General features: G+C 43.3%; 1 protein-coding gene across 11 annotated transcripts in view; it reads right to left on the reverse strand.

Moving 5' to 3' along the window:
- The window catches only part of CCDC138 (coiled-coil domain containing 138), a 70,774-nt gene that overhangs the window by 31,411 nt on the left and 23,352 nt on the right, over positions 1 to 16,011 (reverse strand). For 10 of the 11 annotated variants that reach the window (XR_005225162.2, XM_037897509.2, XM_037897549.2 and 7 more), the window contains 2 exons: positions 9,100 to 9,216; positions 6,923 to 7,115 (listed from right to left, as the gene is read on the reverse strand). Coding sequence is in view for 10 of the 11 variants with exons in the window: in XM_037897509.2 (XP_037753437.2) it covers positions 6,923 to 7,115; positions 9,100 to 9,216 (310 nt within the window). In the remaining variant the exon portion in view is untranslated. The remainder of the gene's footprint in view (positions 1 to 6,922; positions 7,116 to 9,099; positions 9,217 to 16,011) is intronic. The other variant, XM_043536232.1, reaches the window with a different exon arrangement.

Consider the following 16,011-nt stretch of genomic DNA (forward strand, 5'->3'; position numbering starts at 1 on the left):
AAGAAAAAATGAGACCCTTCAGGAAATTTATTACTGTTCGGTGGGAATAGGAGTTTAATTCACATATTGCTGCCAGATGGACTCTTATGTTGATGGAAAAACCAGATTGCTTCAGGGCTAGCAAAAAGCCCAGTACTGATTAAATTGGTACCATCAGGGAGAAATTGGGTGCTGAGATATAAAAGCTCTTCCATTTAGCTCTATAAGTCAGTCTGATTGAAGGTTCCCTTCTCCAGAGTAGAATGTTCTGAACCTATGCGGAGGTCATCCAGCCCACATACACGCTGTCAAGTGTAAAGATTTTGGACCAGACAGAGGAGCTGACCACTGTTTTGGAGACTGTATCAGGCAGAATGGATAAGATAGCTATGTTGGTAGGTTTACAAGATCTGAATACCAGAACTGCCATGCCCATGCTGGGGCTCTTGTGCCCTACATTTTGCTTCAGTTTCCTCAGGACGCTATAAGGAACAATAGAAACATGTACATCAAACACACTGTCCAAAGGATGAGGAAGATGTCTATTAGAGAGCTGAGCTTGTGAACCTCCTGGAGCAGAATGTTCGATAGTAGTTGTAGTTTGCTGTGAGCAGGTCTAAATTTGGGAACCCCCATTTGAAGAAAATGTTCTATACGAATGTATGTTTGAGACACCACTTGTAGTTTTCAAAAGTCTCTCCTGAAATGATTTCTCAGGATGTTCTGAAGACCAGGAAGGTGTAGGACTATTGGTGTGACAATGTAGAATGCACCATTCCTATAGATGTATGGCCTTCTGACACAGTAGTGATGACCTTGCTTCTCCCCTTGCCTATTGATATAGTGCATTGCTGTGGTGTGGTCTGTCAGCACCTGAACTAGTGTTCCCAAAGAGTAGACAGAAAGCTTGCATGCCAGGTGGATGGCTCTGAGCTCTAAAATATGTGTGTGTGTGCGTGGACCATCATACCCAAATAGTCAAATGATCCAGATGAGCTCCTTACCCGAGTAGGGGCATCTGTTATCACAATCTTTACAGGCAGGGGTATGGAAAAGGGAACTCTAACTCTGCTGCACACCTAAAGTGGTCTGTACACAAGTTTAACAAGGAGAGGACTTTTTGCAGGTCTGCTATCATCATGGATTCATAGGAACGTAGTGCTGGAGAGGTCATCTAGTCTAACCCCCTATGCTGAGTCATGACCTAGACCATTCTTGACAGGTGTTTGTCTAACCTGATCTTAAACACCTCCAGTGATAAGGATTCCACAAATTTCCCTGGTAACTTAGTCCAGTACTTAACTATCCCTATAGTTAGAAAGCTTTTACTAGTATCCAACCTAAATCTCCCTTGCTGCAGATTAAGTGCATTATTTCTTGCCCTACTTTCAGTGGATGTGGAGAGCAACTGATTACCATCTTCTTTATAACAGTCCTTAACATATCTGCAGACTTATCAGATCCCCACTCCGTCTTCTTTTCTCAAGACTAAACATGCCCATTTTGTATTTGTGCATTTGATTTTTCCTTATACTTGACTTTACTGTTGATTTCAGACCAATACTCCAATTTCTCAAGGTAATTTTAAATTTCTAATCCTGTGCTCCAAAGTGCTTACCACCTCTTCCAGCATGGTGTTATTCACATATTTTATAAACTTCACTTCATTATCCCAGTCATTAATGGAAATTCTGACTAGTGCCGGACCCAGGAGAGATCCCTGCAGAACTCCACTGATATGTCCTCCCAGTTTGATAGCAAACCATTGATAGCTACTCTGAATAGTCTTTCAATCAGTTGTGCACCAATCTCACAGTAATTACAGCTAGACCACATTTCTCTAGTTTGCTTATAAGAATGTCATGTGGAATTGTGTCAAAAGTCTTACTAAGATCAGGTCCACTGCTTCCCTCATCCACTAGGCCAGATACATGCACTGTCTGCTGGGTCGATACACTGATCTCCATCATCCTTGCATGGATCAAAGGCGAAGTCTCTCATATTGTGCGATAAACACACATCACAATGTGTCCTAGAAGTCTGAGACACGTTCTTGGGTGGGCCTGAAGTTGACTGAGGAGGTCCAATATTACCTGAAACTTTCTCTGCAGAAAGCTCGAGCTGTTTTGGAGTCTGAACACTATTCCTAATAACTCTATTTTCTGCTTCGAAATCAGTGTGGATTTTGTCTCTGTTGACCTTGAGACCTAGTGAGATGAAGAGTTTCAGGATTGTCTGTACTGGGTTGGTCACCTGTTGCGGTGCTCTTCCTCACATTAGCCAGACATCAAAGGTAACAATAGACATGGATTCCTTTTGTTTTTAGGTGAGTTTCCACCACCAACAGTTACTTGGGTGAAAACCTTTGGAGCTGTACAAAAGCCAAAGAGCTGAGATTCTGCACCAGTAGTGTGATGTTCCTACCAGGTATCTCAGGTATTTCCAGTGGAGATGTGAAAATAGACATCTTGTGGGTCAACAGCCATAAACCAGTCCACAGGATCTAACGAAGGGATTAAAGAACCTAGGGTTACCATTCTGAACTTAAAACAATGGATGGAACTGTTGAGACATCAAACATCAAGGAGGGGTCTCCAGCCCCCTTTCTTCTTTGGGATTAAGAAGTGGGAGCAAAACCCCTGGTGCCTGAACTCCAAGGACACAAGTAGGAGCAATAGAAGTTGTAAGAGGGACTCCACCTCCTGCTTCAGCTGTCTCTCATGAGAAGGGTCTCTGAAAAGGGATTGGAAATGGGAGAGAGGACTGAAAGGAATTGTGAGGCAAACCTGATGCCAAACCAGGCATGCTGCAGCAACTCAGCTGCAATGACTCATTCCTCCAACAGAGCAGTGACGCAGCCCTCAAGCATGCTGCAGCAGCCTATCCCTGAGCAGGGCTTGGGTCAGATAACCCCCAGGCACAGGTATTTCACTGACCCCACCAGAGCTGCAAGTTAGTAGTACTATTGCACAGACCTGGCCATGAAACCTCCTGCTGCCTCACAGCATAGCAGACTCCCTAAGCTTCCAGCCTGCCCTTGATCCAGTTCCTGTCCCAACCTTGCCATAGCCTTGTCCCAGCCTGCCGAAACCTTGTCCATGCCCTACTCTGGCTTTACTCCAGCTCTGTTACTGACCTGCTCCAGCCCCGCATCCACCTCATGACCCCTGGACTCACAACCAGACTTCAATCTTTGGCCTGCGTCTGGACTCCAACTACAATAATGATTTGGCTTGTCTATGGACTCTGACCCATGGCCTGTCCCTAGACCCCAGTTTTACCATTGCCCTTGACCCGGCATCCAACTTCGACCATCTATCTTAACCACCAGTCTTGACTGCCTGGAACTAGCGCCTGATAGGGACTGAAAGCGAATGGGATACCCATTGGTCACAATCTCAAGAACCCTCTTGATTGAGGTAATGCCAAAGGTGTTTGGGGGTGGGGGGAGACTAGAGCAGAAAAGATCCCGTAGAAGTCGAAGCAGACTACTGACATTGGTGTCAAACCTGCTGCCCATCTGAAACCCCTTACTATAGGCAGCCAAGGTCAAAAGAGGGTCACCTCCGGTGAAGTCTCTGACTCTTCTTCAGTGGCTCAGAAGATCTTGCTGGATGACCATAGTCTTGTGTCAAGTAGTGCTGCCTGAAACAGGTTTGGTATCATGGCTGCTTCCCTTTATGAGTTGGGACACAAAATCCCAAGCAGCACAGGATAGTTCTGGAATCTTTTAAAGTATGGATGGCTTCATCAGTCTGCCTACTGAAGAAGTCGATTCCCTGAAAATGGGAGGTCCTAAATTGTCACCTTGTCTTCCTAGAGATACTGAATGACTGGGAAGCCATGGCAACCTTCTCATGGGTAGTGCAGAGGCCACTGTTTGCACCAATCAGACATGTTCAACAGTCTGTAGTGCTGTCCAAGATGTCAGTTTGCCCTCTGACATAAGATTTAAGCTCTGCTTGGTGCTCCTATCAACAAAATTAGATTTGTCCTATTTTAAGAAATCCTACCTTGAGAGCAGCGCACGGTAATATGCTATCCTCATGTGCACTTGTGAATGAGTAGGCCTTCCAGCCAAAAAGATTAAATGTTTTTGTTCCTTTTCAGTGAGGACAGATTTCAGAGGACTTTGCTGCTTTGTCCTCTCCCGTATACAGCTTGCACAAGTAGAGAGCCAGGTGCAGGATATGAGTAAAAAAAATTCCAATCCTTTTGCAGAGACTTGAAGTCTTCTGTCTCTTCTCAGAACCAGGCTAAGATAGAAGCAGGCAAATGACAGGCTCCAGCAGGACATCAATTACTGCCATGGCTAACCTCCCTGGTGTTGCAGAACGTAATATGTCCAAGAACTTGTGTTGTTTCTCTAGCATAATCTTAAGGGGAATATCGTCATGCATTTTATTAAATCTTGGAGAACCCTGAATACATCTACAGAGGCCAGTGTAGGTGGGATCATCGCCTCATGGGGGGAAGAGGAGGAAATTTCAGCCCAAACTTGATGCTGTTCCTCTAGAGAATGTTTTGTTTTGTTTTTACATTCTCCTCCTCTGGTCTCTTCAGCAGCTGTGGTTGGAGCAGCAGAGTTGCCAAAGGGAGACCTAGCCATGGACACAGTGGAGGAGGCAGGTTTCCTGAAATAGTGTTGAACATCTGAAGGGGGTGGTCCAGTATGCTCAGGATTAATATGGATTAGTGCAGAGGGGGATACCTAAGTGGGTAACCCCTGTGAGATCCTGACCTCTTCCTAGCTCCCTTGAAATTCTTCCCTGAAATCTGTCTCAGAATCTCACTGAGCCACCCTGGGGGCAGATAAAAGGCAAGCGGATGATGATTCTCTACTGTGCTCAGCAGTAGAAGAGAAAAAAATGGTTTGCCTCTTCTAGAAGAAAGGCAGTCCTATCAGGTATAAACTCTATATAGATTATGTTGGTATAGGAGATACCTCTCTGGCCAAGCATGGTGGCTGTATATCAGGGAGCTATGTACTGACCTTCCTAAGTTTCTCCAGGAGAGTTGACTCGGATACTGGGCCCACTGAGTACCATGCTTAGTACTATGTGTTGTTTTGGTGCTAAGGTAGCCGGGCCCAATGCATCAGGTACTGTAGAGTTAGTCAATACAAAGAAGTGGAAAACTGCTACTTCTGAGGATGTAGTTAGTGCAGAGGCACTGGATATCAAGGTGCTCTGTACCATATTAGATACCATAGGCAGCTCTGCCCTTAGATTTAGATGGTATCATGTGACCTGCCTTAGAAATTGGTATTGGAATGGGCCTTCTTGCTCTTATGACCCTTCACTGACACAGGCCATTTTAAGTCATAGTGACTTTTCTGCCTCTTGGTAAGCGCCAGAAAAGTTGACCTAGGCTCATCTTTGCAGTGGTGCTCCTTACTGCACATGAAAGATGTCAATGCTAATGTACCAGCAGATGAAGGAGGCCTCTACAAGGAAGCCACCTAGGAGATCAAAATCGAGACACAGCTCATTGAACTCAGAGATGGACTGCCACTGACATTGAGGATTCTCTGAAGATCTCCTTGAGTCTGAGGAGACCTGCATCGACTTCTCCAGCAGGAATAATTTCAGGCTCACCTCCCTTGCTCTCTCTGGGTGTGCTTGGAGAAAGAGCAACACAAGGAACTATATTCCAGAACGTGTCCTTTCCCAAGACATATCGAGCATTGAGCGTGACCATCGTTGATGGGTATCGCAGTGTCACATGAAAGACTGGTCTTAAACCCTGGTGATTTAACTTCTGCCATGATCCTAGTACTCCTGTATGTGGGTGTATGGCTAGGTTATCAGAAACTAACTGACTGACTATGTTAAATACAATATATTCTTGTTTTTAATAGGCCAACAGACAAAAGAAAACAATGACACTAACACTAATACTAAAAAAATCTAAACTAAGCTAAGCTAAGAGAAGAAGACATTGCCAAGGGTTCCATCTTGCAACCAGGGAGACAAGAAACTGGAAAGGATTCACTATGCTCTTTATGCCCTCAGATCCGGGTTGCGATGCAAGGACACTTAGTGTGGAATATGTGGATGATCACATGAAGAACTGATGCTTACCTGCCCCAGCCTCAGGCAGCATGGTTCTGACTAGCCTTTGGCAGCAGTGGAGAGAGGATGGGGGTAGAGCAAGATAGGAGACAGCTAAGATAAGGGCTGCATTGCGTACGGGTGTGTACCAGCCCCAATTTCAGCCCAGCTAAAAATGACCCACAAATTTAGAACATATCTTCTGCCCCAATTCTATCTCACTATCTTTTGTCCTCCAGTTAGGGAAGTAACCTACGAAATTACTACCATGCTTACTTAACAGATGTGTCAGCAACAAGGACAATGCAGCTCACCATGCACTCAGAGGACATGCAAATGACTACCACAGGATGCTTGAACACTGCTAGCCTGAACATGAAACATGCGGTCTTCCTAAAAAGCAGTGCAAAAACTGCTGCTTATTTATTTCAGCTATAAAAAACCCCCAGCTATCTGAATCACCTAGGCAACCATAACATCACTCACTCAAAATACAAAATTCAACTGTTGGAGTTTGAATAAAACTTCATTTATTCCTGTATCATTTTCATCCTTTTGGATAGCTAAACATGTGAAATATACAATCACCAATATGTCTATTTTCCACTTCCCTTTTTGCTGTGGATCCACCTTGACAATGTCAAATTATATCATAATCTACATTGAACATCTTAATATAATACAAATTATAACTTTAGAAAGCTTTCTGTTTGCTCCAGCATACTTTGTTTCTTAATAAAGTAAAACTTCAAGAACATATTCCTCACTTTACAATTACAAAGTACTTCAGACACAGATATAATACAATCCATTTGATGGACTTTGTGTATTTGATTTTTGCCCAGACAAAGGCTGTTTACTAAATGCAATAAACACATTTAAGAACTTACCTTGTGTTACTGTTTTGAGTACAATTAAAGTTGATACAAATCTCAAAGGTAAAATGGAACTCTTAAAGAAAGCTGCTGTCTTTGGTTTACTTTCAGCAGACTGCTCAGAAGAGCCATGTTGGTTTCCCTTAGTTACTATGCCTTTGAATATGTCTTCACCGAGCCTCCTCATAGTTGATGTCATAGTTGAATGCTGTTGTAAATATTGTATCCATTTTATAAGAGTAGTAAATGTAATCACACAACTTAAATCAAAGTCCATTTTAAAGTACTATATTTATAGAACTGTACATTCTACTGAGGCATGTTATATAAACTGGTGGTAGTAAATTAAAAATATTACAATTAAACTTAGCCAGTGTTAAAATAACATTGAGAGACAAATAAATCTAGTAAACCCAGACTATAACAGAATCAGCCTTTACATTATCCTGTTTTGCCTAGATACTATGGGATAGCAACCTAAAAGCAGTTACTGTTCTGTTAAATCTAGTAGAATACAATATTTGCAATGTACCCATAAAGAATTTAAGGATACAATTTAAATTTTAAAAAAATTAAATTACTAAACTACCAACCTGCACTTAGTCTCCCACATTGAGTGACAACATAAAATTACTAGAGAAGGAAGCACTGAATATGAGATTAATTTCTTTACGAACATTGTCAATGACCTCAGTTTCAAGATTCAGACATTCACATGTCAATTTTCTGTAACGAACCAGTCCATGTGAGATTGAAGTAAATTAGGTAATGAATGCAAAAGGAGTGATGTAGTTTAAGATCATGTATTGGTGAAAAGTAAAATTATAAATGAAAACAAATTTTAAGAAAAAAATTGGCTGTGGGATGACATTCTATACCCAACGTTTCAGCACAATGACATTTAAAAGTGACAAGCGAATTCTCTTTTCATCCACAGCTATCAAATATATTCCTATATGGAAAATGTTCAAAATTAAAGCTAAGCTTAAAGGAAGGGATTTTCAAAGTTGTCTAAGGCAATTAGATGCTCGAGTCCCATTGAAACTCAATAGCAGTAGGACACCTAATTCTTTTAAAAGCCTTTGAAAATCCCAACCAAAAGTGGGATGGATATTGGAAACACTAAACCACTTAGCTATGGTACAGTGTTGCAATAAAATGCCTCCAAACTTTAAGGAAATGATCACTCATATATATAATGCTATGTTACTCTTTTGCTAGAGGACACTCTTAAAACCCCAGTAGCCTTTACAACTGTTCATATTCATTTTTTTTCTAGGTCTGACCCACTATATTGATTTTCTTTAATACAGAAACATATATTAAGTAATTATAATTATGTAAAATTAAAGAAGGAGAATTTATGCATAACATACTGACATATTATAGAAGCGTCCACCAGCAAAGGAAAGAGTATTTTATTATTGGAATTCATGTCACTGAATTGGAAAGGCAAAACTGTGGGGCAGAATATATTCTTCATACTGTTAATGTAATGCATCTTTAATGTGATCCAAATTTAAAAAAATATAGATGCTCATGTAAAAACAATCTGCTTTATAACTTCCGCATCATTTATTAAAATCTAAGGCCCCTGTCCTGCGAAGATTTAGACACGTGCCTAGCTTTGCAATCAAAGGGACTACTCAGAGTATACAAATTAGGCACGTGCATAAATTTTTGCAGGATTGGACCCTAAGATATGACCCCAGTTATGCTGCTACAATACGGTTCTGTAAGAACTTCCATTACGTACTGGATGGAAATATTTACTTCAGGATTAAACAATACAAGGTTTCACTTAGGAGCATCTTTTGTTTAACATTTATAAAATGGGGATTTCCTTCTCCAGCTGAGAAGGATGTTGTGAAGATAAATTCAAGGTTTGAGAGGTTCTCAGATATTATTACAAAGGGGGCTACGTAAGTCCCTCGACAGATAAAGCATGGATCTATAATATAAAACTAAACAGTTTTAAATTACTATCTTAATTTTTTTCCCTTTGCCCTATATCTGCAGCAAATTATTTGAATTTGAATGTTGTGAAGGCTGATGGTTTTTTTAAAACTATACTTACTACATCGAAAAGCATCCATTTATCTTACATCATAGTACCTAAGAATCTTCTGAGAATGAGCATTCTGAACATGAAATATTAAAGAATTAATCTGTAAGTAGAATATATGTTTTACCTGTGTCCCACAGTCTAGCTGCCTTATAGCCCAGTAAATAAATTTAATTACAGGCATATGTAGTTTAGGGTTCACAAATGGCATCCACTGGAGTTGTTCAGCAACGATAGGTAAAAGCTGGAAAAATGTACAGTGGTATAGTTTTATACGTCATCTGTCACTGAGTAAACAAAAAACATGATAATGGATTGCATATGCAAATACTTATCTGGCAGATCCAGTGCATTGAATAGGTTTAGCACACTCACCGCAAGTACATAAAAATTACATAATTATAGGTATTAGCATGTAACACAGATTATTATTTTTTAGAAGGGCTGACTTCTAAAATGGACTCAAAATGGGGCATAAATTCCTGTTTTTCTCAAAAACTATCTGCCCAATCTATGTGAAATTTCACACAGGGTTAGGATTTATGCCCCATGAATTCTCTGTGTAGTTGTTTGATTTCTCTTTGTAAAATGCACTGACACTTCAACTCTGTCTCCAAAGGAAAAAAATGGTTACTGATCTCTATGGCAAATGTTGTTAAGATGCAGTGTGCACATATACATTCCACTGTAGGTGTTCATGTGCACCCAATGCTTTTGAATCGAAGACTTTTGCCAGCAGTACGTGGATGTCTTTGTACCTGCAGCTGAGAGTATAAAAGGCAGAGTCACCCTGATTCCCTCTCAGTTCCTTTGCAGCAGAAAAACAATGACACTTCCAAATTACAAGGAAAGAAGGAAGGCTCATGGAATGCATATCTGCATAACACATTTCAAAGAACAGTTACAGGAGACAAAGTAATCGTTTTTTCTCCTTCAAGTGATAGTTCACATATACATTCCACTGTAGGTGATTTACAAGCAGTTTCCCTGAAGACGGTGAGACTTCAGAACTATGGAAACAGAGAATGACGTACAGATTTTTCAAAGTCCACATCACTCATGATACATGAGTGATGGCAGAGTCTGGAGAAGTGATGACATAGTGTCTGGTGAAAGTATGTAAAGATGTAGCCACCTTACAGATGTCCACAGTCAATACGTTTAGAAAGGTTGTTGGAAGTCCCTTGTAGACTCAGCAGTTACATTTGCCAAATCATAACAGGATCCTATGCATGAAGATATCCAATACGACACTGGCTGAGCCAAGATTGCTTGACCTTTTACTCTTTCTGCATAGGCCTCAAAGAATCTAGGTAAGATCCTAAATGACTTGGTTTTATGGACGTAGCAACGTATGGCCCTATGCACATCAAGGTAGTGCAGTCTCTCCTGTCTGTTGGCTTGAGGCTTTGGAAAAAATACTGGTAAACGAATAGTTTGGTGCAGATAAATGTCTGTAATCACTTTCAGATGAATTCTGAATGTGTTTCTAAAGCAATTTTACCTTTTGTTTAAAATAGTGAATTACTATTGAATTACTAATGAAAATGGATATTACGCCAATAACACCTATTATATCAGAAACTCTCCTGGCAGATGTAACTGCCACCACAAATACAGCTTTCATAGAAAGGTGGAATAATGAGCAAGATGTCCTGGACACAAAGGGAGGTCTCGTTAGATCTGACTCAGATATGAAAGTATACACAAGTGAGTCTTTTAAGAAACCTCACTAACATCAGATGCGAGAAAGGAAAGGTTATGCAGTAACTGGAGTTCTTCAAGATGTGTCCCCCTGTGGGTGCTCCACTTTAGGTGGTGGTGTGTCCCGGCGCCGTCAAGCAGAAATTTATAGTAGCAGTGTCCACGCAGGTCATACGTGCGCAGTAGGTGTCTCGTGGTGCTGTTGGTGCCGCGTGTAGCACGCGCACGACCCGAGCCCTCCAGTTCCTTCTCTACCGCAGAGTCCTCACTGCGAACTCCAAAGTAGAGGGGAGGAAGGTGGGCAGTGGAGCACCCACAGGGACACACATTTCAAAGAACTTCAGTTACTGCACAAGGTGAATAAACTTTCCTTCTTCTTCGAGTAGTGTCTCTGTGGGTGCTCCACTTTAGGTGACTGTAGAGCAGTGTCCCTCTGAGGGGACTTTGGGTTCGTTCGAGTCATTGAGGTAAATACTGTGAGGCACTATGGCGTCAGCCCTGGAGTCCTGTGTGACTGCATAGTGCTTTGTGAATGTGTGGATGGAGGCCCAAGTGGCCGCCTTACAGATCTCTAGTATTGGAATGTTATTGTGAAATGCTACTGAGGTTGAAATCGACCTAGCAGAATGCGCTCTAACGTGCTCCGATGGTTCTATATTCCGGATATGGTAGCATGTTTGAGTACATGTGGAAATCCATTTGGATAATCTCTGAATGGATATAGGATCTCCTTTCGAGAGCTCGGTAGTAGAGATGAAAAGTCTAGATTTCCTAAAAGGTTTGGTTCTTTCAAGGTAGAACACTAGCGCCCTTCTAAAGTCTGGAGTGTGTAGGGCGGCTTCTGTTGGAGTACCATGAGGCTTAGGGTAGAATGTCGGTGGGTGAAGAGATTGGTTCATGTTAAATGCTGAGGTTACTTTCGGTAAGAATTTAGGGTGTGGCAGAACATCATGCATTTGCGATTCATCAGGGACGCAAACAGATCGATAGTGGGAATGCCCCATCCTTTGAAAATTGAACTCAGGACCTCTCCATTCATCTCCCTTTCGTGATCCTGGGAGAAGTACCTGCTGAATGTGTCTGCTGTTGCATTCTGACAGCCTGGCAGGTAACACGCTGTGATGTGTATGTTGTGTTGTATGTAACAATTCCAAAGTCTCATGGCTTCTCTGCATAGAGAATGTGAGCAAGCTCCTCCTTGCCTGCTGATGCAGAACATGCAGGCGATACGGTTGGTCATAATTCGAATGGATTTCTTCCATATATGAGGTAGGAAATGTCTGCAGGCTCGTAGCTCTAGCAAATTGATGTGAAATTGAGTCTCTCTTGGAGACCATTTGCCCTGTATCGTGTGTTAACACATGTGAGCACCCCAACCTATCAGTGAGGCATCTGTGGTGATCACTGTTGTTGGGGATTCCTATTGGAAAGGGATACCCATATAGACATTTTGTGGCCTTGTCCACCATTGTAATGAGTTCAGGACATTTGGTGGAACCGTGATCCGTTTGCGTAGGTTGTGTTTGCTTGGTATGTATATCGTACTTAGCCAACCTTGTAGGCATCGCATATGTAGTCTTGCATATCGTATCACAAATGTCGTGGCTGCCATGTGTCCTAGTAATTGTAGGACAGTGCGAGCCCAAACTTGAGGACTGACTTGTATCTCTGAGATAAAGTTTGTGAGGTTTGTGAATCTGGTAAGGGGTAATGATGCCTTGGCTTCTATGGCGTTGAGATGTGCCCCGACAATGTCTAGTTGTTGGACTGGATTTGTGGTTGATTTCCATTTGTTTATTTGTAGACCCAGCACCTGGAATAGTGTGATATTAGACTGGACTGCATCAATTGTGTCTAGTAGAGTTGGGCCTTTGATAAACCAATTCTCCAGGTCAGGGGAAATCATTATTCCCTATTTGCATAGATGTGCCGCTACCACTGCTAGAGTTTTGGAGAAGACTCTTGGTGCTGCGGATAGGCTGAATGGAAGTACTCTGTATTGGAAGTGTTCTCGTCCTACCGTGAATCGTAGACATTTCCTGTGAGCAGGATGAAGGGTGATTTGCAAATAAGCATTGTGGAGGTCGAGGACTGAAAACTACTCCCCCTGTTGCAGCGCTGGGAGTATCATACCCAATGTGACCATCTTGAGCTTTTGGGATCTGACGAACTTGTCAAGCTTCCGCAGATCCAGGAGGGTCTCCATCCCCCACTCTTCCTCTGGGTCAGGCAGTAATGGGAGTAGAATCCCTTCCCTCTGAATTGTAGTGGTACTTGTTCCATAGCACCCAGTTGTAGAAGATGATCGACTTCTTGTCATTGTAGATGCTTGTGAGAAGGGTCCCTGAAGAGGAATGGGGAAGGGTAGGTGGGCAGGAGGTAAAGGCGATAGAAGTTATCAATTCGGGATACACTAACACCCACTGGTCTGATGTTATGGTGGCCCAGATGTGGTAAAAGGGCCGGAGTCGATGGCCAGAAGTTGGGGATGGGTGGGGAATGAGTGCTATTTTGTGAGGGAGGTTGTTCAAACCCTCCACCAACTTTTCAAAATTGCAATTTTGGAGGTGCTGACTGAGAAGTCGGTGCCTGAGATTGAGGTGTTTGCAGGCATCGTGATAGTTGACGCTGGCTATCGTGTGGCTGCTGTTGTTGTTGTCTGTTGTTTGAGGAGTCTCTAGGCCTCTGATATGGTTAGTATCTCCTTCTCTTTGCGGGGGTTTGGGGGATGGGGGAGGGGTGTAAATCCCCAAAGTGCAGAGCCTGGCCCGAGAGTCCTTCATTGAATGAAGCACATCGTCTGTCTTCTGAGAGTTGTACCCGGTCAAAGGTAAGTCCTCTACTTTTGTCTGGAGTTCTATTGGTATGCCCGAGGCCTAAAACCATGAGGCCTGGCACATTACTACGACTGTGGCCGCTGTTCTGTCTGCTGTGTCCAATGCTGCCTGAAGGGCTGTTTTGGATATGAGCTGGCCCGCAGTGACAATAGCCTGGAATTGTGTCTGTTTGTCCTCTGGGAGCTCAGATGTAAACTGGGCAAGTTTCCTATAGTTGTCCTAGTCATATCTGGCCAGTAGCACTGAATAATTGGCCACTTGGAACAAAAGGGTGCCAGAGGAATACACTTTGCCTCTGAACAAGTCAAGTCTTTTGTGTTCTTTGTCATGGGGTGTAACCTTTAATTGTGGCTGGCTGTTATGGTGATTTACTGCCTTGACAACTAGGGAGTTGGGAGGCGGGTGCGCAAATAGAAAGTCTGCCCCCTTGGATGGTACGTAATACTGTCTATCCGCTCTTTTGCAGGTGGGCGGAATAGAAGCAGGTGTCTGCCAGACTGTCTCCGCGGGATCCAAGAGGGCCTCGTTGATGGGAAGAGCAATCTTGGAGGTAGATGCAGGTTGCAGTATTTGTACCAGCTTGTGCTGTTTGTCTTTACCTCCTTTAGCGGGATGTCTTGGCTTTGCACAACCTCTTGAACAGCTCTTGAAATTGTTTAAAGTCATCCGCTGAGGTTGGCGGTGGGGGCATAATCGCCTCATCTAAGGAGGAAGATGAATTGTGCACAGGAGATGTGTCGTGGTCTGTGCCCGGCTCTGTGTCCTCTCCCCATTCCTGTGTCTCTGAGGGTTGTGGTATGAGAGACACTGGGTTAGAGCGCAATTCACGTCTATGCGTTGTGGACAGTGTAGAATGCTGACCCCTATATGCGCTCCAGGGTTCCCAATGTGCCCATTGCATTGGGAAAGCCATAGAAGGGTACATCCTTGGGGGCCCGCACCATGATTGGTTCATATGGTGTGTTGGACCCATGTGGCTCCACATTGGTTGGTGGGCCTTAGATGAGGAGTGACGTGGAGATAGGAGGTATTGTCCCTGCATCTCCTCCACCTCATCACTGGAGAACCATGCCATGTCTTGTGGGCTGTGATTTCCTCTGGAGCCTGTGGGGGAGCCCTTGGCACTGAGTATTGGTGAATGTGGTACCAATGAGATTTCTAAGTCTCTCTAGTGCAGCAGAAACTGTGTTGGTGCTGATTTCTGAGTAGTTGGTGCCGTGGGTGCTTTCCCTTTTGTTGATGGAGTCAGTGCCGACTGGGGTGTTGTTGTTTGGCTGGTGCCGACTTGGTGGGGTCTACCGGTGCCGACTGAGTGTCAGTGGAGGAATGGTGCCTGAGACACTCAGTGCCAAGTCCCATACCAGTGAGCTCGGTGCTGTGGAGGAGGCATGTTTGGGTCAGTGCCTCGACTCCGTTTCTCTCTCTCTGACCTCGGCCGTACCGGAAGTGCCTGGAGCATTATAGGTGCTCACCTGAGAGTAAGATGGCATCGGGGGTAGTGACCTTGCAGGAGTCCGCCTCTGTTTTTGCAGACCTCTCTGCGAAGATGTTTGAGCCCTCTTTTTTGGTTTTTCAGAGGGTAGGTCTCCTTTTCCATCTTGAGGAGTGCCCAGAGAGGCTGTTTGCTTGTCCTCCTCAGGCTGGAGGGTCTTCTCCATCAAGATCATTTTAAGCCGAAGGTCCCTGTCCCATCAGGCTCTGGGTTTCAGGTTGCTGCAATGGGAGTATTTCTGGGGAATATGCCCCTCACCCAGGCAGCATACGCATAAAGAATGCCTGTCTGAAACAGGCATGGCATCACACGTTGGAGGCCTGGAGACCCCGGCATTTTAACTAGTAACTGTCCCTTAAGGCGGCTGTCTCATGAATTAACAATAATTTTTTTTTTATTTTTATTTTTTTTACACTAACAATCTCTATAACAACTTATTTAAGTACTTATCTAAAAGCTATTTCTTAACGGTTTTAGGGAGAAGTACTAACACTGCCCCTTTGCTCCATCTTCAGCTGAGAACGGTTGAGAAGGAACTGGAGGGCTAAGGTCTTGCGCGTGCTACATGTGGCACCAACGGCACTGCAAGGCGACCAGCGCAGACACTGTTACCATATTGGGCCATGCCTAAGTTATCCTTAACCTCCACTCCATCCTCAGTGTTTAGCGGTCCCACTTCTTTCTTTGTTTTCTTCTTATTTATATGGCTATAGAACCTTTTACTAATGGTTTTAATTCCCTTTGCAAGGTCCAACTCTACATGGCTTTTGGCCTTTCTCACTTTATCCCTACACGTTCTGACCTCAATAATGTAGCTTTCCTTGCTGATCCCTCCCATCTTCCACTCCTTATAGGCTTTCTGCTTTTTCTTAATCACTTCTCTGAGATGCTTGCTCATCCAGGTTGGTCTACAACTCCTGCCTATGAGTTTTTTCCCCTTTCTTGGGATGCAGACTTCTGATGGTTTCTGCAACTTTGACTTGAAGTAATTCCAGGCCTCTTCCGC

The sequence above is a fragment of the Chelonia mydas genome, chromosome 1, assembly GCF_015237465.2.
Source record: "Chelonia mydas isolate rCheMyd1 chromosome 1, rCheMyd1.pri.v2, whole genome shotgun sequence".
Taxonomy (NCBI): domain Eukaryota; kingdom Metazoa; phylum Chordata; order Testudines; family Cheloniidae; genus Chelonia; species Chelonia mydas.